This window comes from Hirundo rustica, chromosome Z (assembly GCF_015227805.2).
Source record: "Hirundo rustica isolate bHirRus1 chromosome Z, bHirRus1.pri.v3, whole genome shotgun sequence".
Lineage (NCBI taxonomy): Eukaryota > Metazoa > Chordata > Aves > Passeriformes > Hirundinidae > Hirundo > Hirundo rustica.
In genome coordinates, this window is record NC_053488.1 from 15,152,234 (window position 1) to 15,177,592 (window position 25,359).

The window sequence follows — 25,359 nt, forward strand, 5'->3', positions numbered from 1 at the left end:
CAAGTAAACACTCTGGCTACTTGCTTTTAATGGGGGAGTGTATTAGCAGATAAATGTTTGATATTTTCTGCATCATGAAGAATAATCAAAATGAAAGGAAAGATCTGCCATGCTACATATTGCTTTTGTTTGATGGCTAGTGCCAAAGACATAGCACTAAAAAATGAAGAAGGTATAATGACAGAACAGTCATGTAACTACTCTGAGCAGAGTAAATTTAGTCATTGCTCCTCCAGTCAAACTTATTTTCCTGTGGAATGCAATGCCAAACAATTTCTAATTTTTCTTCCTGCTAGTACTGCTCTTGAAAGTATATGCTGAGTCACTTGCACCATCTGTTATCTGTACACGTATCAGCTGAGAGAAATGTTCAGAAGTTTCTGAAGAAATCTGCTTATTTCACAGAGCTTTCACCGATTCAGGGTTTTTCTGTTTTAAATCATACCTACTTGCACACTTCCTAAAATAGGCTCTTCTTTCTTGCACTTCTTAGGAATTTTAGAACACTGGGATTCGTAGTCTTCCAAGTCTGATCCCACCTCGCCTTTGTTTACTAGTTTTAGAAAACAAGATATTCATTGTAGTAATAGCTAATTCATAGGAGTGAGAGCAGCCAGAGGATTTACATGGTAGTGCATTCACCATTGAATGAGCTTTGAAACAGTGAATATTGGACACTTTTCCCATTGGCCAACTTGGTTATTCAAAACAACTTCTTTAAAAGCTGAAATGTAAGATGATATTTTGCTCCAATTTCCTGTCTGAGATTTTAAATAATGTATAATTCTAAGGTACTGTATGTAACCTGAGGCAGAAATTTATGCAGCTTCCTCATGGAAAAGCATGTAAGCTATAAATCTGTATACATAAATGTATGTATGTATGTATGTATATGTATATGGATTGCTGAGGAAATGATAGATTCAATTCAGGGGCCCAGTTCTATTGTCATATTATGTGGACATAACTAGTTCACACAAGGAAAGAATCACATGGCTTCTTTTCTATCTATGTCAGACATACCTGGTAAAAATTTTGCTAACATGTGTCTATAGCCTTTTCTTAGCATGTCTTTTTGATTAGTTAAATTATAAGGAACTCTTCAGTTTAAGAAGTCATCTAGAAACTGTTGAAAATAATGACTTGCAATTAATGATTTATATAACTATATATTGCTATGTAAGACATAAACACAGTTTAATTGAATTCCTGATGGAAAAGACTAATTTTTACAATAATTTTCTCCAGCAGTAACTCATATCCCTAAGATTTTAGTCAGCTGTTTCCTCAGAGCCACTCTTGTGTTACAGTCACTGCCACAAGCACAAGGATGCTCTGTGATTTCTTCAACCTCCTTAACTCTAACTTTACATTCATTTTGTGCAATGGCTTCCTGTGAAAATGCTAAAACCAGAGGCCTTACTTCTAGCTGCCTCCAGGGTCATAAATAAATGTAAAGTGGCTAATTTTGATGGGTTCTGAGGTAGGATTGGTTTAGGAGCTATCTACTATGTCCATAGAAAAAATATTTTTTGGGTTTCAGCACAGGACAGCAAGGGGCCTAGAAGGAGGGGTTCCTCACCTACACCAGCTCCCAAGTACAACTGCTGTTGCTTGTGAGAATGCTGTGGGCCAGTGTTAGACACAGGGCATTTTTAAAAGTGAAACCATATGAACCAACTTCAAGAGCTTGGAAATGCTTTCTGATACTTTTTAATTTACTAAGGTAGAGACTAACTGTCTATGTCTTGTCAAGATCTTCCTTCTGATATTACTTACTTTCTGAAGAACCTGAAGACGCTGGTGAGCATAGAAGCCTGGGGTGTGTGTGATAAGGCAAATTCTTTCAGAGAGGGCGAGCTACTTCCCCACTTCTGCTACAATTTTGAAAAGAGAATGAGGATGAGTTCAAAATCCTTGTAGAAACCATTTCTCTTAATTATTAAGCCAGTCTTTGCTCCATGATTGTAAAGCATGCCCTTGCAAACTGACAGACCCGTATCTGTGACACCTGCAGTAATTGTGACATGAAAGAAAAAAAGGGACTGAGGCAAAAATGAGGAAACCATTGCTGTCTGTGCAATAGCCTCCTTGGTACGAGATTTCTAAATCAATTTATATCTCAGTGCAAGAATATGGCTGAGAGAAGATAAGCTATGCCTGAGGGAATGACTGCAATATGGGAGTAGAATTGATTTGTCTTATGACAGCAAAATTTCCTGATGAGAACTTCCATAGATTATGTAGTAAAATAGAACCCCTTTTTTAATACACTTAGAAAAATAATTTGCCTTTTATTGTTGTCCCCTAGAAGGTGCCATGTGGCCTATCTGTGATTTATTTCTTTTTGAGGTGAAAAGTTAATATTACAAAAAGATATTTGTAGCAGTCTTATGTGGAATTATGGGACAAACCATAACATTCTTTGATGAAGGAAAAGCCTTGGATGCAGATTTTTAAGGATTGGAAGTGCCTTGGACTTAATGTATTCTTCAGGATAACTGCGAAGTTAATGTATACAGTTAGAGAGAACTAATTTAAAGTGATCTGTGACCATTCCTGTTACAAATGTAAGGATTTCTTAATGTCATCAAGCTAGATTATGTAATCAATCATTGGATAAACAGCTTTGGTATTTCTCACAATTACAGTCTTTAATAGTTTTTCCAAATTAATGTCATTTAATTTAAAACTTTTTAAACTGATTACTGTTAATCTGGAAACAGTGATCAACCCCTTGTCAACTAAGAAATTAAATGCCCTTTTTTATTAATTGGTAGGTGATTTTTTTCAGCTTGTTTTTCTGTTGGTGGTGGTGGTGGTTTTTTATCTATATATTAAAAACAGAATATGGCCATTTGGGAAACATTTAATGTGTAATTAAATGTTTTAATTTATTAATGTTCAATTAATATAAATATTAATTAATTAAATATTAATATTTAAGGTTGTATGAAAGAAAAGATGCCTGTATAAAGCCAAGATTTTCTGTTTCATAGAACGGTCTTTTATTAACTCAGGGATATTATCTGTGAATGTGTTGTGCAAAAATTTCATTATGAACATGCAAAATTGCTTCTTATTAAAAAAAAAAATACTGCTTTAGGCTAGCAGAGAAATGGTCACCCCTGGCTTTTGAACAATAAAGAGCAGCATGTTGGAACAAGGTTGTGGAAAATTCCAACCCCTCACAATGAAACAAAGTTAGCGTTATTCCTGCCAAACCCTCAGGTATTACAACACTAATAGGAAAAAAATTAAATAATTATTATTTCATTTAGTAACATTGGTTGTAACATATGTGGTGTATGGGATTTGACATTAGAATCAATGTTCTTTTTAAGTGATTTATATATGGAATAAATCATTGAACAACACAAGTAACAGTACTAAAATCTGCACCCTTCCCAATGGTATTTGTTGACCAGTATTTAAAAAAAATCCCCATGCAAACTAAAAAAAACAATTTTTGTACCTGATCTTACAAGAACTCATGATTATTAAAGAAGAGAAACAAAAACACATTGGCAAGGAATTTATGGCAACAAAATCCTGAATTCAGATGCTTTGTCAGTATTTTCTTTCTTCTTTTTTTCTCCTTCTGCTGAAGCCTTTCTTCCTGTCTGAGGACCTGCTGCTCAGAACCATCCATTCACAAATGCCTGAAATATGCCCAACCTGTGGCATGGTCTATAATAAGCTACACAGTAAAAGCTGATGCTGTTTGTATTTAAAAAATGGCCATTTGAGATGGCCATGACCTCCAGTCTGCATTCAGGTGCAGTTGTGACTGTCTGACTTGCTGGATCACACTTCGGTGCATATACCTGTATTTATATCTCTATCTCTATCTCTAACTATCTCTATCTCTATCTCTATCTAATCTATATCTATATCTATATCTATATCTATCTATCTATATCTATATCTATATCTATATATCTATATCATCTATATCTGTATCTATATATCTATCTATATCTATACCTATATCTATCTAAAAGGCAGATATGTAGTTAGATGTATGTTTATTTTGTTGTAAATTTTTAGTTATTACTCTTCTGTCATTACAGCTCTCTTATTCCAGCTTACTCCCTTCTGGTAGTGCTGCTTTAGCTTCTTTTTCACTCACCTTGTTACCCTGTTAGTAGGAAACATTCTTTTTATTTTGTTTCATATTGCTGCTCCTCACTTCCATTTTCTTATCCTTTCTTGAAAAATGGTATTTTACTTAAAATTGTGATTCACAGACCTGGAAAATATCTCAGTCAAGAAATAAAATCCATTAGTGTTCAGATTAACTCAGAGACTTTGGTAAAAATATAGTTTTATAGAAAGTATTTTAATTGAGATCTATCACACCAAGGGTGTGATAGAAAATATTCATAGGCAGGATCAAGATTAGCTTTTATTTTTGTTTAATAATTATAATAGTTATGCTAATACATTTATGAGCATGATCTGCTTTACAGAGCCCTACAAGAACTGAAGGTTTGATCTTACAGCCTCGTGAATACTGTGGCTTTTATAACAGTAAATACTTGTAGCCTTGAAAGACTCTAGATATATTTCGTCGAGCATGCAGTTTGTTGTTTTTCCCAATATAACCTATGTAAAGCACAACTGCTAAAGAATTTGATATGGGTCTCTAAATATTTTCCCATTAGTTATTTCTGCACAAGGAGTATGATACCAGCTGGAGGGAAAGGTCTTCAAAATAAACGGTGCCTTAATTTTTTTAAGTTGCTTTCCTGAGAAATAGGGAATTTACAGTAGAATATCTGCAGTGACCCCAACAGCAAGGAGCTTCTATGCTCAAATTGAATAGTTGAAACCCGAACTGGAGGCTTTGTGGGGAAGCTTCTTCAGTTCATTCATTTTTTTAGTATTTTTTAAATGCCTGAAACAATAGGAAACTTACTTCCTTATTAGTCACTGAAACCTACCTGGCTTCCAGTTATCTAAGATGTTTTTATTTTTTCTTCTTTTTCATTTTAAATTTTAGACACTCAAAAGCTATTCCTTTTTATGACACAAAATTTTTACTTGTGAAAAAGCAACAGCTCACAAATGTGAAAAGATCTGACTTAAAACATGAAACAAGTGTTAAGTACAGAGAAACCATTAATTTTTAAATTATTACATCAGTGAGTACGTACTAACTGTTGTGGTGGTTCTTTTGAGAGACCCAGAAGACCATTGATGGCAAAAGGCAAGAGCCTGCTCTTTGTCCGGGGCGGGGAATTATAGCTTTATTTGGTCCAGAGCTCCTTTAGCTCCTTCCCCGTCCCCACCGGTGCCAGAGGGACCGAGGCACCGGCGTCCTGGGGCTTTTATCCAGGTGGGGAAAGGCCCAGAGGCAGGGACAAGCCACTGCCCAGTCAGGGATAAGGTGGGAGTGGAACAGAGTTGGGTTACATTCCAGTGTGGAGGATGGGCACTGCTGAGCAGGGACAAACCATGTGATACAGTTTCCAAGGGGAACAGGGGAAAACATTGCAAATCCATATAAAAATGAAAGACAATATAAACCCAATTAATGCACTACAACGAACTATGTAATCTGCAATACAACGATTGGCAGCTTATTTTCTGTTACCAGTTATTTAGGCTAATAGCAGGTCTAGAAAAAGATTTTAATAGATGTGAAGCATAAGGCTAGTTAGTAACCTTGGCATTTAAATGGCAAGAGAGCAAGCTTGCAGGTCTTTCAGAAATCAGAGCATTTGAGTACAGCTTGTATCAGTAGAAGAGAGGCATGTCGTACATAAACCTTATACATAAACCATAAAAATGCCACTGCTGATTTGGAGATTTGTGTTAGTAAGTTTATTATTTTTGGTCCTCTATAGTAGATACTATAATGTATAACTGACTAATCTTTGTCCTGTCATCCCAGTTCCTCCTTCTTTCCTGCTTCATTTTTGAATTTGTTCTCAGTTCTTTTTGTGGTAAATACTGTGTTTTCTCATGTGGGCTGCATGCCTGGAAGCACTGTTTGTCTCCTTGTTCTTGTTTCATTCTTTTGGCTTGGAAAACAGAAAAAATCTGACAAGGAGTCCCAGGGCTTTCTGGAGTGTGTTAAGGTGTTTGCTTTTTGCTGGGAACAGCCCCTTTGACTGTCTTTCTGTAAAGCCAAAGGGAAGATGCTACCAACATCTTTGCAATTTTAAAAGCTTATGAGCAAGAAGTCATGTCCTTCTAATCTACGAGAGAGACTGGGGTGGGGTCGCTGCACATCAGAAATGCAGGACCTAGACATCGCCTTTTTTTGAGCTGACTTTCGCAGACTGTGACTACAAATATAGGTTTGCTATGATGCAGAATAAATAGACTTCTTTTCAATTGAGATTATTGCAGTATAAACACAATATTACAAAACCAAACAAATCAGGATAAGCAGACATTACAATAAATAGTACTTTTTTTTTTTTTTTTCTGTCCTTGAAAAGTGAAAGGAAGGTACTAAGGTAAATATGGTTGTGTGTTAAAATTGACAATTCCAGTAAGAAAGAAATAGGGCCATAGGAGTATGTACATGCATATTAAAACAAAATACCAACTTATTGTGCTTATTAATTCTGAGTACTCAGCTTTTTCTAATCCATCTGCCATGGGCTGTAAAACAAAACTGACCTTTAGTCTCCTTGTAATTAGGATAGCACCCACATTTAAGAACATAATAATGTATAAAAAATAGTCAATTTTATTTCATCTCATTGTGATAAGTATTATCTGTCAGAATCTCTGACACTATCTATCTAGTTAATTTAGAAGGAATATCTCTTCTCAAACATAGAGGATACGTTACCAGGCTACTCTTTCAGAGCCAGCAATCTATAATCCCACTAAACAGGTACAAATGTAATTTTCTCTCCAGCTGTTCGCAGGCTCAGTCACTTGTCTCTTTTCTTGCAGAACGATTCCTGGGGAAAGCAGTACTCATATGCACTCTTCAAAGCCATGAGCCATATGCTCTGCATTGGTTACGGAGCCCGTGCCCCCGTCAGCATGTCCGACCTCTGGATAACCATGCTGAGTATGATTGTGGGGGCTACTTGTTATGCCATGTTTGTTGGGCATGCCACTGCCCTCATTCAGTCTCTGGATTCATCGCGACGACAATATCAAGAAAAGGTAACTTGTTTTCTCATAGCTCCTTAAGTTCTGAAATGGATTAATAGGATGTTTTAGCTCTGGAAAAGGTGGTAAGACTTTACATGAAATAGTCTAGTAGTGTGTGAATCCTGTGGCAGATGTTGAACACAAAGAGGTTCAGAACACTCCATGAGTTCAGTATATTTTTGCAGGAACCTACTTTGCTTAAGAGCAGCCAGTTCTTGATGTTCAGCCTCCTTTAAACTCTTCTGTGAAACCTCTGTCCCTTGTTTCAGACTTGCTTTATATCCCTTTGCTACATTCTGTAGGTATTTGATCTATGTAGCTTGAACAAGGGCTTTGACCGTGGTAGCTTGGACAATTTCCTGTCATTCCTTTGCAGTGTAGTTCAGGGATCACCCTTGAACATGTTAAAAGGATAGCCTTTAAATGATGACCAGACCAAATCAAATCGTTTTGTTTTTATCTTCCTCAGAGAAGTGCTCAGAAGTGGTCTTCACTTGCTTAGTAACAGCATTGTTTACATGTAAATCCATGAACTGTAAGGTCCTCCCCAAGGTCAAAAAGGATTGTGGCCAAAGGTAGAAAAGTAGAGAAAGGTTAGTAGAAGAGAGAAGCAGGAAGTAAAAGGTTGTTTTATTCTGTGTAAGACTGGAATTTAAAAGACATGAATGGGTACAGGGTTGGATCTTTCTGAAGTAAGTACTAATTTAAACTGTCAGTTGTGTCATAAAAATCAGAGACAAGTGTGGATGAAGGTATGAAACTGGAAGATAACGGCTAGGAATGATGGCATAAGAAAGAAAGGGTCAGAATGAACCTCAGGAAGGGAAAAATTACTGAGGTGTCTAAAAGATAACAGAATTTATTATTATAGTAAGTGGGGAACTGGAGGAGCCAGTTCTCTCCCCATGCCAAGGGAGAGGTCAGCTGAGCAAGGTGGTGAAATCAAAGTTCACATCAGCAAATAAGAAACACAGCCTGAGCAATACTATTTGGCATGTGTCCATAAAGGTCCAGAGAAATCAGCATATGATGTAACACAGACCTGAGGGAGAAGCCTGGCAGTGACTAACTAGCTGAGAGGGTGACCCTGGCATCTGCTGAGGATGAAGGAGAATGACCTGGATTTGCTGGGCAAGAAAGAGGGAGGAAAAAAAAAACCACAGGAAGAGGTATAGGATCAGGTGTAAGTTCAGTGACAGAACAATTAGCTTGTGGCTGACAAAACAGCTGTTCAAAACAAGTTTGCCATCAATATATTTCACACACTGTAGTGTCATAAAATATGAGTGAGAATAAAAGATTTAGAAAGAGAGTAGAGATGATCATTAAAACCAAATGAGTTCTGTCAGTGACCATGTGAAACCTCCTTATTCATCTCAGTATGATGTCAAAGGGCTGATCCAGGTAGGCTACCTAAATCAACTGGCTCATTGGGTCTGTTCTGTGAATAGAAAGGAAAGTAATTCTATCCAAATGGGACATTTCCAGGAATCTGTGAAACAGAAATACGATAACCGTGGACATGAAGCATGACTGCAGTTTCATTAGAGGTTAGGGTTGACATATATACGCACGTATACACAGATTTCAGGAATCAGAAGAAACTATTCACCTGAAATCTCATTGTAATACCTGTTTATCCTCAGACCTTGCTGGCTGCATCAGAAATATAGTACATGTGAAGATATCCATGTATTTTAAACTGTGCTGAGTAAAGCCAGTCTCATTTGCACTTTCGTAAATTAAAACCCAGCAGCAGTCAAGCAGTATTGCATTTCTCTTCTTTTTGCAAAACAGCAAACAAAACTTTTTGTTTATTCATTTGTTCTCTGATTTTATGCACACACATTAGCATAGACATAGCTGGCATTTTTCAGCTCCTGCAATTCTCAACACATTCATTTTTCCTTTTGTTTTTATTTCTTGTTTCCTGACTTCAGAATTAAAGAATAGCATAGCATTGACAATCAGAAATTTAAGAAATGGGCCAGAAATTGCATGTTTCTATGCTTTAGAAAAAATGTTTCTATTTTCTGGAAGCTATTTTTATGCTGGTTATTAAGGGCTAGAAATAAAGGATGTCTTGAATAAAAAAAAAAAAAATCTGGATACCCTGGACCCTGATATATATTATCAGCTAAGAAAACTATACATTTCTCTATCATAGTTTAATCGTATTCTAAAATAAATCTTTGATTATAGCACAAGAATTATAAGTCATTACTAGAAATTCCTAAAGAGAATTCTATATTTTCCTTTTCTCTGTAAACTAAGATAAATGGGCATTTCAAAGACCATTTTGTGGTACCCATTTTGTTATCATATTTTCCAAAATATTGGCAGATAAAAATTGTTTATATTCCACGTATCTGACGTTTGAGAAAAGGTAGATGAAATTCCAGCTACAGATTTCAGAGTTTTAATATACTCCATTAACCATTTTTGCATAGTGCATTGCCTTTTTTTTTTCCTTCTGAAATGAAAAAATCAGGAGAGTGAGACTTTCTTGTTTTTTGGGCTTAAGGGTTAGGATTGACTTCTTTTTTTAGGCATATATATGTAGAGTTGTGTATTTATTGGCACCATTATTTCCTTGTAAGAAATATGTAAAATAATGAAATCAACATGAATTGCTAGGCAACACAGAATGATAGTGGAGGTAAGAAAGAGGTTGTTATTTGATTCTTCTCTGAATAACATCATAAATGTATCTGTGGACTGAAGCTAATTAATGGAAGGTTCTGGTCCTTCTCACACTGAAAGCAGCCAGAAATAAAATATTTGCTGAAATCTCTCTCATTTGGGTTCTTCTAAAGCTCAAAGTGTGCAAAACTGGAACAAACATAGTTCAAAATGGAGGAACTACACACAGGAAGACAAGAATGATATTTCATTAAGCCAAATGTCAAACACCATCTAAGAATTTGACCTGTGCCAAGCATTGCATGCTGAGATAAATCAAAATATGGTAAGGAAGCAAACACTGCTCCACAGGTTTACTCTTATGGGCCAAAACCAAAATGTATCAGAGAAAATGAAGAGTGATTATAACCATCAAATGTAGGAGATGAACAGTAAACTTGTACACTGAGAAGGGTCTACCAAAAAAAAAAAAAAAAAAAAAAAAAAAAAAAAAAAAAAAAAAAAAAAGCATTGATGCAATCTGGTCACTCTGATGAAGTTCAGCCTTTTTTCTGATGAAGTTGTGGAACAGTTCTCACACGAAAAAATGCCTCTCTGATTTAATAAATATATCCAGTCCTGGTATCAGTTAGTGAAGGGCTTATGCCTGACAAAGGAGAGAGATGTCCAAGTCAGGTATACTCAATCCATATTCTCTTTACTGTAATAATGTTTGATGGACCATTCTACCTTAGAAAAGGACTGAATAAATCAACAAATCAATGTCATCCTAGTGCTCTCCTTCCTGGCTTTGGTGTAAGTCACAGAGGAATGCAGTAATAACTAAAAACAATATTCTAAGTGACAACACTTTAGACATTTTCTAATGTCTAAGAAGTTAGCACATCTCAAAGATTTTTGCCTTTGCAAAGACAACTTTTATTTGAAAGAACCAGAAATGCATACGCTGAACTTGTTAACAATCTAGTGTGAAATAAAGGCAAAATGAACAGTCACTTGACAAGGAGGTGAAGAACACTAGTAAAATACTTCTTCTTTAGATGTTGCCAGTTCCTAGTAGGAAGATGTTCGCCTAATGCTGTGAATGTCAAAGAATTTCCATGATTGAAGATAGGTTAATATTTTCCCTTTTACATTCTGTCATAGTATCGTGGGTTGGCACAATTTTGTTTTCTAGATATAGAGAAATGTAAAATGTTTTTCCCTGCCCTGACCGTGGCCTAGGTTGAGGTGGGGAGGACAAGGACCTATCAAAAAGCTGTCCGGGATATTGGCAGCTCAGTTGACCAATGAGAACTGTCAATGCCACTTTGGAAGGAACATTTAAAACCAATCTGCTGGGACCGCCTCCCTCTCTAGCTTTAGGATCAGGCATGAGGTAACATTGGAGGTGGCGGGTGGCCTTGGGTCGGGCCCTGCTGCCCCTCTGTGCGGCCGGGCCGGGCCTGGCCGGGCCTCTGGGGGCCGCTGCCCGCACGGAGAGAGCCGGGGCCGGCTGAGCCCCTTTCCCTGCTGCGGCAGAGGAGAGAGGCGGCTGCAGCTGGGCAGTGCGGGGCCGTGAGCTCAGACCGCGGCACAAGGGGCCAGAACACGGCCCAGCGTAATCACCGCTGGCAGCGGAGAAAGCAAGCCTGCAGCTCCGTAACAACTCTGAGCTGGACCACCCTGGATGAGACCGAGGGGTGGGAAAATGGACATCTACCAGCTCCCTCCATCAGCACAACTTTGTATTTTTTCTTCAGCTTCATGCAGCCCGGTGCATGCACATGGCCTTTGCAAACCCGGGCAAATTTTAACCCTTTCTTAGCAACACAGAAATTTTAAAGCACAATTTTTCCTCAAGAGAAAGTAGAAAGGAAAAAAACAGAAAGTACATGAGACAGACGCTGCATGAAGTCAGTTAGATGAGAAGTGAAAGAACTAATAATATTGGAATAGTATTGAAGAAGTGGACATTTTTAACCAGACTTTTCTAAGGTAAATTATGAAGAAATGAAATGTTCTTTGCAACATCTTAGTATTATTTGGGTAGAATGCTATTCTAATCAAAATTAAGGACTGGTGTAATAGAGATTTATTTGGGAACTTTGAAACCCCCGCTCCTGGGTCAAAAAGGAGGTCTCAGCCTTTTGGGACAAAGATAATTTTAGATCAGAAGTATTCGTAAATAATACCCCAGATACACTGAGAAGCTCTGCGGATAGAACATCACAGTCTGCGAAAACTCCGGGCAGCAGCAGATGTGTGTCAGAGAGCACTGGACTATTGTGTCTTGTAGCAAACATCTTCATAAAAAGATCTTAGAAGGACTCTTCTCCTAAGTAATGAGTAGTTATGTCTAAGTGGTGAAACTGACTGAAAACCCTAAATTGTGTCTTTCTATGTTGTTCAACAAGAAAGTTAATAGTTTGTAATAGGAAAGAAGCGTGTTTTTTGATGTTCATTCTGTTTTAGTTTTTTCCAACTTTATTTTTTTCTATTCTTTATTTGTTTATTTTTAAGCTTAAGCCTGCTTTGTTTATTTTTCTCCTAATCTCTCCCTCCCACAAAAATATTAACACTAAAATCCCTACATTAATTGGTGTTTCTGCCTGGTTTTATTAAATTAAAACCATTACACATAGGCATAAAATGTCCAGAAACAGCAAGCTAATAGGGGCAAGATTTTAGCAACATACATATTGTCTCATAGCATAAAGATTTTTAAACTGGTTTGATAAAATGCCAGCTGAGGTATTAATCGAGGAGGTTATTTAATTTTAATTTTAGTGATCTGTTTTCCTTATGCTCTAATTGTGTATATTTCATTTATTCTCTAATAGAACTCAAACCACACAAGGTGTCCAAAAAAAAAAAAAAAAAATCAGACCAGTTTTGCCAATTGCAAGTAATATGAGAAACATATCAATATTTGATTCAATTATATACATACAGGAAATTGAAAAAATTTACAACTGTCTCCAGTGTCCCAAAGGACATATAACCCTATATTTTCGCTTTTATTTTATCTCTTAATTTATGATCTTTTAGCATGTCTTCAGTTAAATCAGTCTAGTTCAAAAGAAGAAAATAATTTAAATATACCTTTTTACAGAGAAAAGCAGTAACTGTATATAAAGTTAATTTAAAAGCAACCAATAAGTTGTAAGTAATAAATAACTACTACACAATTATGTGACATTGCACATTTTTATATAGATAGCATTGGGATTTAACTCAATCCCAATTGCTCAGATTGCCCATTTTTCATTTCTTAAGCATCAGAAGAAACATTTAAAAAGGAGTAACAGAATTAGGGCAGGTTTAGATTTTGCAGCGTGAGGCTTTGCCCCAGCTTTCCAAGTCTCACAGTCCATTTAGGATGTCTAAATTGCCCACAGAGTCCTTGGGGAGATACTCGATATGCATTGCAGGAGGTAGCAGTGCCTTGGGGTGCTCTGGGGGAGCCGTGGATAGAACATGTTCCCACTTCCCTGCCTCTCCAGGAGGCTGCAGAGTGTACTCCATCACCTTGGGCAGTGACACAGCTGAGGTCCTCCCTTCCAAAACCAGGGGCCACCTCTTTGAGCTTCCTTCTCTGAGCAGTTGTTTTAGAGTGCAGTGGAGGGGCTCTGCTGCAGAGTAAATCAAAACTTGGTAGGCACTCATTCGGCTGGCCTCTGCATTTTCTTAAAGAGGAAGGGGAGACAGCACTTCCACGTTTTCTTGAGTTTCAAGCAATTGGTGGTTAAACTGAAAGTGGAACAAGGCAGATACCAAGTTCTTGACATGTTCATTAGAACTATAGCACTTCCATGTTTTCTTGAGTTTCAAGGAATTGGTGCTTAAACTGAAAGTAGAACAAGGCAGATATCAAGTTCTTGACATGTTCATTAGGACTACTTCAGTTCTTAGGAAATATTTCTGGAAAATTTTGGGTATTTGTAACTATGTCATCTGTAAGTATCAGGGATTTGTGTATATGCACGTAAGTGTCGAAATGGCTGTTCTGGTCATGATGGAAATTCATAGCAAAGGAAGAGCTATGGCAAACTCAAGACCACATCACTATTTAACCAGGCTTAGGCCAGCTTGTTGTATATATATTTCAGTAAACTAAATACAAATATCCATGCTAGACTTCAGTCAGATGAAATAGGGTGAAACTGATAAAGAAGTTTCCATTGCCTACCTATTATATGCCATTCATAAAAATCTTTGGTTTTTTTTTTTTTTCCTTAAATTGAACAGATGTTCAAACAGAATATTGCAGAACCTGAATTTTAGACAGACAGCTGACCTTGCAGTTGTGGATTTATAGAATGTTATTCCTGAATCTGGTCTGATCTGAGCCACAAAGTACTCATTAAGTACTGATTTCTAAGTTCAGTAGCTTTTCATGGTTTACACATGGTTTTTAAAAATGGAAGTCATGCTTTTCTGGTGCAGATAATAGTTTTTAGAAAGTCTGAGAATACTGTAACACAAAAATGTTCTGTAATTCTTTACTTAAAAATAGCCCATTTTCATTTATAAAGCATAATTTTACCAATAAGCCATGTCATGTCACTGCTGAAGAAGGTGTATATTGTATATTCTACACAGCACTGCTTCAGTATACTTGCTACTCCAAAGGAATTATTTATTTTGGAAAATAAGCAGCTGTTTAATTTATCGTAGAGTTATACCTACTTGAAAAAACAACAGCAACAACAACAAAACAAAAAACAACAAACAAACAAACTAAAATAAAGCAAAACGTTTTCTCAGCCTCTAGTTTCTCAGGTTTTTAGAAAATTCTCATCAGCTTACACAGGTGTATATTGTACTCAGATTTTTCACAGTGCAGTATTTTAAGTAGTAAAGAATTTTTGAACTGTTTTATGAATGACGGATTACAAGAGCTGCTAACAGTTCTGAACAACATCAGGATCTCAGGACTAAGTATTGGCTTCATCAAAAGCCATAGTCATTGCAGTATTGTGAATGAGAAAATTCATTATTGCCTAAATATTAGCCATGACTGAAAGCTATTGAGTACCACAGTATTTGTGGATTGTTTCCTGTAGTTATAATTCTCGGATTTGTGATTTTATTTGGAAGTCCAGGGTGCCTTATAGTTGGAAAGGGGCTTGTAAGTGTTGTCTTTAGGATTATTTCTGAATCATTTCATGCTGTTTTGGCATCTATCAGGTCACAGAGTGCTAAATGGAGAGATGCAGTATTCCTGGCTGCCGTGAGTTTTATTGGTCCTTGCAGAAGGCAATGAGAGTTATTTGAACAAAGCAAGCTATTTAAAGATACTTTGTATCACTCAATAGCAAAACATTCTGAAAGGGAAAAACTGCTGCATCTCAGAAAAATCTATTCACATACTTAATTTCACAGGATGCATCCTGTTATTTGATAGAATGAGCACATAATAGAACTTGTAGGTACATTAATTCTTTTATTTATATGTGTCTTGTTACTTGATGCATAATTAAGGTGATCATGAAATCAACCCACTGACAAATAAATGAATATGTAAATGCTCAGCCATGAGAACCAGTGTGGTTCCAGGCTGTGCAGGAAGAAGCTTATTCATTGAGCATGAAAATATTTGTTGTATTATGATAAGACCTTCACTGCCATTAACTTTCTCTTTCTCATCTTTATCAGTTTTTTGTTTATAATGATTAACCTGGATTTTTGCTGCACATACTTGTGTTATTGACATTGATCGTCACAATTTTTGAAAGGGGAAAGAATGATAGATAGCATTGCAGAAAGTAAGGGAAAAAATTGTTTTCTCTCTCCCAATCAAAAATCAGAAGTTATTCACCTTTAATGATGCAACATTAAAAAAATAAACTTTTTTTTTCTCTACAAATTGAACTGAATGTTATGCTTAATTTGAGGGCAAGACTTTGGAGAGAAAAGTAAATTAGTTGTAACATTATCACTAGACTGCTCTCCTCTTTTGTCCTGATACTTCATTATTGTGTTTCAACTTTTCATTACAGCCAGTCTTGCTGTAATCAGGCTGGTGATTTTTGCCTTTCATCTCTGAAGAGGTGATTGGTCCCTCCTGGCAGCAGGTACTGTGCAAGCCAAGCGCTCTCCACCCGGCTCATCATACCTGTGCCAAACTGTAATAGACTCCCACTGCTTCCAAAATGACAGATGGGACTGTCTTTGATTTATTGCTGTGTTGTGGGTAATTTACCTATAAAGTGTTCTGCTGTCTTGCATTATGGATTAGGTTTCTAGCAGTTTTCCATATGAAACTGCAGAGCAAGCTCATTACAATTGCAACCATGTTCATGATGACTATATGAAATCAGCTGTGAAGGCATGAAGTTATTCAAAAGTCATATTTTACACACAATCTGTTTTCTTTCCTCAGTAATTACCACAGGTTTCCACTTTAAATTGATAACAAAGAGAAATAATATAAAAGGATGTAAGTTTTGGACTTCAAACTTCCTGTTCAAATACAACACAAATTACAAATTTAGCAAGAGAAAACTCTGATTCACACCAGATAGGTGCCATTATCCAAGTCGCACTAGAATTACTGTGCTTATGTCCTGTAGATGGGTACAAGGAAATAGCAGTCAATATCACCTAATATAATATTAGGAGTGAGAAAATAATCCTTTCTGTGAAAGATTAGAGTTTTTTTCCTTTACCTTGTTAGGGAAGAAGGGAAGAAAGAAGGATTGATTATTTTTATATTGACTTGTAAATCATAGTTCTTTCCCAACCTAACACTGTTTCTCAATATTCAAGTAATTAATGAATGTTTACTTTGAGAACATAATAGTTTGTATAAATAAGTCATGCAATATTTACAAATGCTTTGGAGTGCAAATGGTAGTGGAATGACCAAAACATTTTCTCTGCAAATGAATGCTTTAAAAACCTTTTTGTATTGTTTTGTGTGGAAAATTAACAGTTTAATCCAAGTGGTTACTGACCTTGAAAAAATATTGTAACACTCATGCAAGAAATCTTTATTAGAAAGGAGAAGCAGTAATAAATACAGAAGTAGAATGGTTTTATCTCCATTTGTTTTCATAAAATACTCTAGACCTACCTTTTACATCTTCTGCTACCAAAGGAAAAAAAAAGAAGAAACCTTCAGAAAACATTCTTCTAAACAATAGTTACTTAAGCATAATAAAAGGACTTTTAAAATAAAAATTCACATGGGTAGGTTTTCACAGGCTGGGGTTAGGACCATGTAGTTTTCAGAGAAGTATCTATACAATCTCCTTCTTGACAAAATAGTTGTTAGTCACATGTGGTTTAGTATGGGCAGCACTGGATGCCTGCTTCAGGCAAAGCTTCACTTCAGAATTTGATGCATATGTATAAGTAATTTTATAAAGTTTTGAGGAAAACATTGAGCTTTTTTTTTTTAATGAGAAGTGAAGTCTTTGGGTGTTTCTTATTAGGCATATGAAGGTGCTGGTAACTAGAATTCATGGAGTTAATTCCCCTGTGTAGGATACCTCCCAATCCTTTTTAATTTTTTCAACACTGTTTTAGGCATAGGCCTTTGTTTCCCCTGATGTTTTAGAGAATGTAAGTGAGAGGAGTGATCACCTTGCTGAAGATTCCATCTGTCTTTATTGCTGCTTTATTCCTGCACAGCATTAGATGTTGTTCAGCCCATGGTTGGGCAGCATCAGGCAGCATCAGAAGATGGACATGGTCCCACCTCAGCCAGGAGTACCACTGACACCAGAGGCAACCAAAAGGTTAACTCAAAGGAAAATTGAGGCAGAGAGCCCTGGAAGATGGCTGGTCAGTGTAACAGAGGTAGTGGAAAGGCGTCTCTGGCTTTTTCCTATGGTATGCCTGCAAGGAACAACCAGTTTGAAATGGCAAGAGTCAAAGAATATGTGAGGAAGTGAGGATGAAGGAAACTAGAGGGACGTGCCAGGGGGTAGAGGATGTTTACTTGTTGTAGGGAAGAACTGTGACCGACATCGTGGTTTGTATTGAGGGATTTGTTGCTGGCTAAGCAAGAAACTCTCATTGGGAAGTACATGATGTTATCTGAAAGAAATTAGGAAGTCATTTGACACACACTCTGGATTTTTGGCAAAGATATAGAGATGAGCCTTTTATTTTACACCTGCATATCCCCTCACTTTGAACAGCAGCTTCTTTGTGTGGACAGTGCAAATAAAATAACAGAAGAGAACTAAAGTGAGGATGATCAATGGAATGATTACCTGGATTTCTATATCACGTTACCCATATCAGCCTTGGGTTGCATGGGCAGAGACAAGATAGCATCTTATAATTCCTGCTCCATCACGTGCAGCTGTAAGGCAGGCAACTGTATTTATTCTTCAAGCAGTGTTGCTAGGAAAAAAATCTAGGAAAGAAAGTAAATGGACTGGTATAAAAAGGGAAAAAAGAGATTTAAAACTCTGATGAACTATATTGCTCCATTGATTTCAAAACAAAGCTATAACAGTAAGAGAGTAATTCTGAATGAAAAGCAATAGCACAATAAAATCCAACAGTATATGTAACTCAGTAAATGAAAAGATACCTTTTTATAGCTGAAAGATTGTGGTTTAGATTTGTTTGCCAAATATTTAAGAAACAGGCTCTTGCTTTGCGAAAGTTTATGATTTAAGTAAGATAGTTGAGAACAGAATAACCTTGTAAAATATTGCCAAAACCAGAAATTATTTTGGACAGACATAAACCTTAACTCTTCCTTGTTTTTACCTCAGCTTTACTTTCTTTCATAGTTTCTCAGTCTACCAGTACTCCCTCCAATCCCCAGGTCTTTTTCTTCTTCTTCAAAACCCTCCACAAAAATAGTCTGGTTTTTGTGGTTTAGGGAAGACGGGACACTGATCTAAACCTAGCACCATTCTTGCCATGGCAGGAAAAGAAACATTTCATTTTCCAAACAGTTCAGTATCACTTAATGCCAAGAAAGTTAGAGCTTCCTGGGGAGGGTGCAGTGATGTAATTACATAGAATAATGTGAAAAAAGAGAAAAAAGGTGGGGAAAAGTGAATAATGAAAGCACTCTGCTGCGGCATATCCATTAATATTAGGTGTAAGCCCCATTGCATGTGGCTTTTAAATTTGCAGTACAGTTCTGAGCAGAGAAGAGATCAATCAGGCAGGCTGAAAAAATGAGCTGTCTCTGTCTGCAGCAGCTGAAGGCAATTCCTCTGTGTGTTAGCCTGGATTTCTGCAACACACCAGGGCCAAAGGCAGAAAATTTAAACAAAAAAAGCGCAAATTTTAACATTATAACTTATATTATATGCTATTTCTAATATATCCTTCCTAGGTGGGAGAGAGAGCTTTTGTTTTAGCCATCAATTTGTGCTGTGAAAAACGGAAGGGCCAGCTTATACTTGAAGTGGGTGGCTGCTTTAGCCTTTAAAATTGTTAGGTTACCACCTAATTGTTAGGTAGTTTTTATTTATAGTGAGGTTCTTATCTAACACTGAAGTTTTAGTGGAAGCAATATTCTATTTCTGTAGTTCTCAGGAATTAGTATTGCAGAGACCTTATGCTATATATGATTATGATTACTCAAAATTTCACTGTCTGTACAGCTTCAAAACATACTGATTTATTGGGAAGACATTCTGAATTCTTCCAGGCCTATTTTAGATTTAGTTTAAAACCAAAATAAGAATGAAAATACTTTTCTTGCCTCAGCACCTGTGTTTTTCACATAGCCCAGGTGTTGCTTTCTCTATTGGGGGGACACTGCTGTTCTCTTTGCAAGGTTTCCCTTGTGGTCTAGACCAAATATCTCTGGAAGAATGGAAAGGGGCCTGGTGATCTTTATTTATGCTTTTAAGAATTGGAGGGGAAAAAAAAAAAAAAAAAAGGCCCCTTTCAATTTTTTTTTTTTTTTTTTTTTTTTTTTTTTACAAAACCATTGCCTACCAGGAGGGAGCTCCTTGTCGGGGCTATGTAGGTGCCTCCTCAGCTTTAGCAGGGGTCCTGCACTGCAGCCTTTCCGTGAAGCACTGTAGTCAGTGCTGGTAATGGTGCTTGGGGGACTAGTTCAGAGTAGAAGTGAATTATGAATTGGACCTGAAAAACACGTCATGGCAGACTATCATACTCACAGCCAGTGGTACTAGGGTGCAAATTGTTTCTCATGCCTTGGAAATAAAGAATCCTTTATCTGATTCTAAAACTAAGGTAAATTTTGCTAAAATTTCAGATGCTGAACAGAGTGGTCCTAAAATACTTAAGATGGGAAGAAATAAATATTCACTTTATAAACCATATTCCTTTAAGTGGAGGAAACTATGAGGATTCCTTAGGTCTTTAGAATTATTTGTAGAGTTAAGAACCCCCTTATTAGCCTTTTAATCCTTTCATGTGTTTTCCATAGCATTTTAGAGGTGTTTTGCCCCCTTCTTCAAAGCTCTCTTTATTTCTCCTTCTTGTTCTGAAAGAAGGGGAAAAACTAAATAAAGGTATTATTTCACAGAAGCTCCATTCTTTAACAGTTATAGCTCTGTGACTTCACTTTGAGCAAACCCAGCTATATTGAATAAAATACTTTCCCTAATGTTTCTGCAGAAATGCTCAGCACAGAAATACAGTAACAACATCAATTTGAGGGTTAAATCTCCATAGAGATGTGGGAAGCAATCCACTGTTACTAAGAACTTTTTGCATTGTTTTGGAGAGTATAAAATAAGATCTACTGTTTATGTAAGATTTGATGTATTTGGATCATCAAATGGTTGATGCATTGAACTATGTCTTTATAACCAGAACTATTACAAAATCATTAGTTTATTTCTTTGAAGAAAGCTATAAATTGCCTTAAAGTTTGTTCTTTGCAGAATGTTTCATTGGCTTTTCCATCCCTGAAGAGCCTGTGGTTCTCATATATACCTCATTTTTATTCTAATTTAAAAAAATATCTTTAAGTCATTAAAAATTGAAAGGTTTTTTTTTTCCTGTACCTAATGAATAAGTTCCATAATTCTGGAATACAAGAGAATACAGCCTGTTGCTCAGTCATTCCTCTGGAACCATCAAGTCTGTAATGATGCTCTTCAGGAGAACACAAAAGGTTGCTTGGAGTATTACTTTCCTGCCATGACTGTAGTTTATCAGAGAAGCCTTCAGATGCCATAAATTTATTTCTCTTAGGATGGCTCTGAAGTGTGTATACTTCAAGACTATAAAACAGAAAGGTAATAAAAATAACATTACTGATGGTTTAGAAGAAGGAATGAAACAAACCTGCTGTGAACATGAAGAGCAGTTTGTCAAGATTGTTGCAGTTATTGGTCAAGAATGCATGAATTTTGTGTGATACTGTGTATTAAATTCAGTGTTTTAGGTGAAACTGGAGACCTGAACAGTTTGACAAAGAGTCTGAGGAGTATCTAAAAAATAAATTATAGACTTCAAGTCTCATTTATAAGTTTAAGTCATTTATAAGTCATACTGCAGTATCTAGCTGTATGCTCAAATAAAATACGCAAGATTTCACGCTGCAGATATTAGACAATAGTTCATAAAGTAATAATAGTATTAATGAGGTTACCTGTTCAGACCAGAGGCTGTCTGGTCTCCTTTAAGCTCCTATGGGTCTTAAAAATCTTAGTACTGCATTTGTCTGACATTTCCTCAGGTGTTTACATGTGAAATGCCTGCAGGGACATGGATGAATTGCAGCCAAGGCCCTGTGTAGGCTTTTCTTCCCCACAGCTAACATCTGCATGGGATTACTCTTTGTGTTTCCCACCACCTTAATTCTATGTAAGTGATTTTGTATTCATGGAAAAGCAAGGTGAAATGTAATAATATAAATCCTTAGATTTTTATCGTTGTGAGGAACAAGAGAATTTTCTGTCTTCATTGTGATACACTTGCAAAAGACAAGTAGAAAAGGCCCTGCCCAGCCTAGAGGAACCATCTCCTCATCATTAAGACACTGCTGCGAGATGAGGGAAGGCCAGTTTTGGGTCTCTGATCAGAGGTCAGGGAAAGCAATACATCCTTTAACTGAGCAACTTTACTTACTGAAGAATCTGTTTTTCCCTTTAGCTTTGAACAGACCTTCCTATGCATGATAAACTTGCTGCCATGCAAGTACCTTTACACAGAACTGGCAAAAGTGAAAATGGGTGCATTAAAAAAGCAAGTTCTTTTTGATGAATTGACTTTTTTCACTAATTAATACAAAAGGAACTGGGAAGCCATAATTAGGTTTTATCAGAGATAAAATTACCAGGATCAGCAGCTGTATTGTTCCAGTCTTGTATGTGCTGGTGCTGCTAGTGGCCTAGCTGTTGGCACAACACCAAGGAGATGTAACAATTATACTGTTAAAAAAACTTCCTTTCTTCTTGCTTTCATTGCAATTAACAATAGATACAAAGTTACATAATTTCAACCTAATTATACATTTTTCTATATTACTTTCCTAAACTGCTGTTTCAATGTGCTTCTTGAAAAAAGTGGATTTCCTCTGGGTGAGATGCTCACAACTAAGCATGCCAATATAGCTAAAGGCATTGTGGGACACACAGAATTTAGAATTATGCAGTGTTTCTTTGAGTCCGGATCAATGGGTTGAGGTGAAGCTCGTGCCAGAGGAAACCAGTGCTTCTGATAAGCAGACTTAACACACATCTCCAAAAAACTTACATTGGAATGGAAATAGATGATTATTAAGTGTGTGTTCAGCATGGAGGTCCAGAAGTCCCCTTTATGGATTCTGGAGCTGCACAAACTGCTGTTTGTGCCCAGAACTGAACTGAAGAAATGACCCAGCAGAAGCTAGCTGATCCCTCTTGCTTCACTAGACTGCTTGTTTGGGGAACAACTCCTTTTGTCTGCTGATCCTCCTCTCTAGGCACTTATTTTAATGTATATTCCTTCTTACTGGCACAGTAAAAAAAAAAGAAAAAAAAAAATCAAGTTGTTTAAAAGATAAGAAAAATCGTACAAGATGACAGGATAGGTATTAAATTTCCCTTCAAAACTGGCAACTCTAAGGAGGCTAGTACAGCATATCTGATATTTTTAAATAAGACATCATCTTTGCAGTATCTTTGTCATTAAGAAAGAAAATCGTTTCTCCTTAGACTTTATACAGTGTCACCAAGAGTAGCATGGAGAAGAGATGTTTTCCTTCTCATGCCTTGGGGCTCCAATTGTTGTTTCATTAAATCAGAGTCCTGTCATTGCCTCTGTGAAGAGAGGAACTGATCCTGGTTTTCATGCTGCTTCACTCTCCTTTTCAAAGCAGTAAAAAGCAAATTTGTGAAAGATAAAGAACAGTCTAAGAACACAAATCCTATTCAGAAGTCTCCCTATAACTTAATTAATTTCTCAATTGCACTAATTGAAAGGAACAATAATAAGAGATTGTGTATTTTGTGGCAATTGAAAGGAAATGTTTAATTACTGCTTGTAAGTAAAATGACAGTTTAAAGCATTCTTGTAAGCAACAGTACTCTTTGGGGGGTAATTAGTGAAAAATAGATGGTAAACAGATGATAGCTTTTAGGCTAAACAAATCACTTCAGTTCTGTCTCATGATAAAGACCTATAAAAATTAACTTACCATTAACTAATACCATTCAGTAGGAATACTTAAATTTTATTTTGATCTGTGTTTGATTATAAACTGTTTTTATATCTGTATGTTTAAGTAAAGCAGCAGTAAAGAAAGCAGATTGTAGAAATATCTCTTGAGCCCTAATAAATTTAGCTTTCAGTGACTGTGGGATGGACAGGTGAGTTTATTACTTTGCCACCAAAATAAGATAACCAAATCTTTGCCTGTCATGTGTACTGCCTGGTGTCTTTTCTGAACACAGCCAGATCTCTGTCATTTAAGAGCCATCTGGGCTTACCCATTTTTGAGTTATCATCACAGGCAATCATCCTGTAAGTTAGTGCTATCTTCAGGTCTGACTAAGTATTTGGTTAGAGAGTTCCCTTTGGTGCCTTGATAGTCAGGTAGAAAATTCAGCTGGGTCATGAAATAGCCATTGTATGCCAGAGGACCATGCATAAACAAGAGGTGTTTCTGAAATGGAAATAGCTTGCTTTTCTAGTGTGGTTGGGGAAACATGCAAGAGAGGGACAGGATTTGGAGTCTTGTCCCCATTGGAAGCATGGAGGTACTTCAACACACAAAACATTCCTTTCTTTTCCTAATAAAACAGTCAAAGAAAGGATGAAAAGGAATATAGAAGGATAAACTATACAAACACCAGACTTAGGCTAACCCTTGCACAGGGGCACAGCAGTGTTTCCTGATTCCTGATTGAATTTGCCTTGGAGAGCAAGGGCCCCCGCGGTCAAGTGCCTGAAAATTGGCTAAAGCCCCCTAGCACATACAAAGCAGTAGCCTAAAGAGATAATTTTTAATATAAGGACAGAATGAACAAGTCCACTCCAGTACAGGTGAAAAAAACTGTTCTGTAGAAGAGAATGAGCACACCAAGTAGGAAATGTGTATTAGCATTACTGAAGATCATGTGTTTAAATGGCAAGTGAAATTAAACAGATATTGAGCTTGAACACTTGAGGAATATTTATCCTGAAATCTTTCTAGCTTGGGAAGGTGTTCTTGGCCTTTCTCTCCTTTCTGTCCCCCAGTTTTCTAAAAGCCATTCAGATCCTAACCCAAGGGCAGTTGATCCTTGTGTTTACATAATATGAGGTCCTTCCAGTAATAAGGAATCCTCATTAGTGAGGCAGGATTCCCTTATGGTAAAAGAGAGATAATCAGTGATTATGTTTTCCACTTTACTCTGGCTGCTGGTAGCTGAGCTCCAGGCTAGAGTCATCAGCACAGTTAATAGAGAGCAGGAGACCCAGTCTGTTACTGTGTGGTTCTTTAACTGCAAGCCACGGCACACAAAGAGTTGGTTTGGACTGTCAGGCTGACAAAGGCTGCAGAGAACAGATAATAACTTTGGAGACCTTATATCATCCAGATGACAGGCTCATCAAATAGCATGGTTTGCAGTATCAGACAGAGAGGAAGCATGCAGCAATATCCTGCAGAGGCTACATGCCCTGCCCAGATTCCCACAGTCGAACACTGGCAGGGCTGGAAATAAGGGTTTCTCATCTTTTTTGAGCAGGAGTACCAATTTTATCTCATTTACACCACTGTGTGTCAGGAGTAATGCTTGCAGCTGATGACATGTTAAGGAATCAAAGAAGAGAAAAATACCAGATTCTCAGAATAAATGTGACAAGAAAAACTGAAAATTTGTTAAAGAGCCATTAATAAATATAAGCTATACAATTCTTATTCCTCTGTAATTAAAAGACATTAATCTGCAACTTAATGTCTTTTATTACTATTTTAACATAGAATCCACTTACGATGTTAGATTGGAAGTTCCTGCAAATGGAGAAAAGTACAGTCTGGTGTCTATGATTGTCTAATATTACTCAAAATATTCCTGGGAGAAACCTCATGGAGTTTTTCTTTTCTAGACATTATTTTTACTGATACAGATTAGATTATTCATTTAGCAAACTGAAGCAATATCATGGGATATTCAGACATGCAACTGTGCACTCAGCTAGGGAATTTGCTCTATTGAATACTGGGTTGAGAATAATTTT

At 36.8% G+C, this 25,359-nt stretch overlaps 1 protein-coding gene across 1 annotated transcript in view; it reads left to right on the forward strand.

Annotated features, from left to right (window-relative positions):
- Positions 1 to 25,359, forward strand: part of HCN1 (hyperpolarization activated cyclic nucleotide gated potassium channel 1) — a 92,069-nt gene that overhangs the window by 16,922 nt on the left and 49,788 nt on the right. Inside the window, exon 2 of the mRNA XM_040089884.1 lies at positions 6,919 to 7,137. Within this exon, the coding sequence (XP_039945818.1) occupies positions 6,919 to 7,137 (219 nt within the window). The remainder of the gene's footprint in view (positions 1 to 6,918; positions 7,138 to 25,359) is intronic.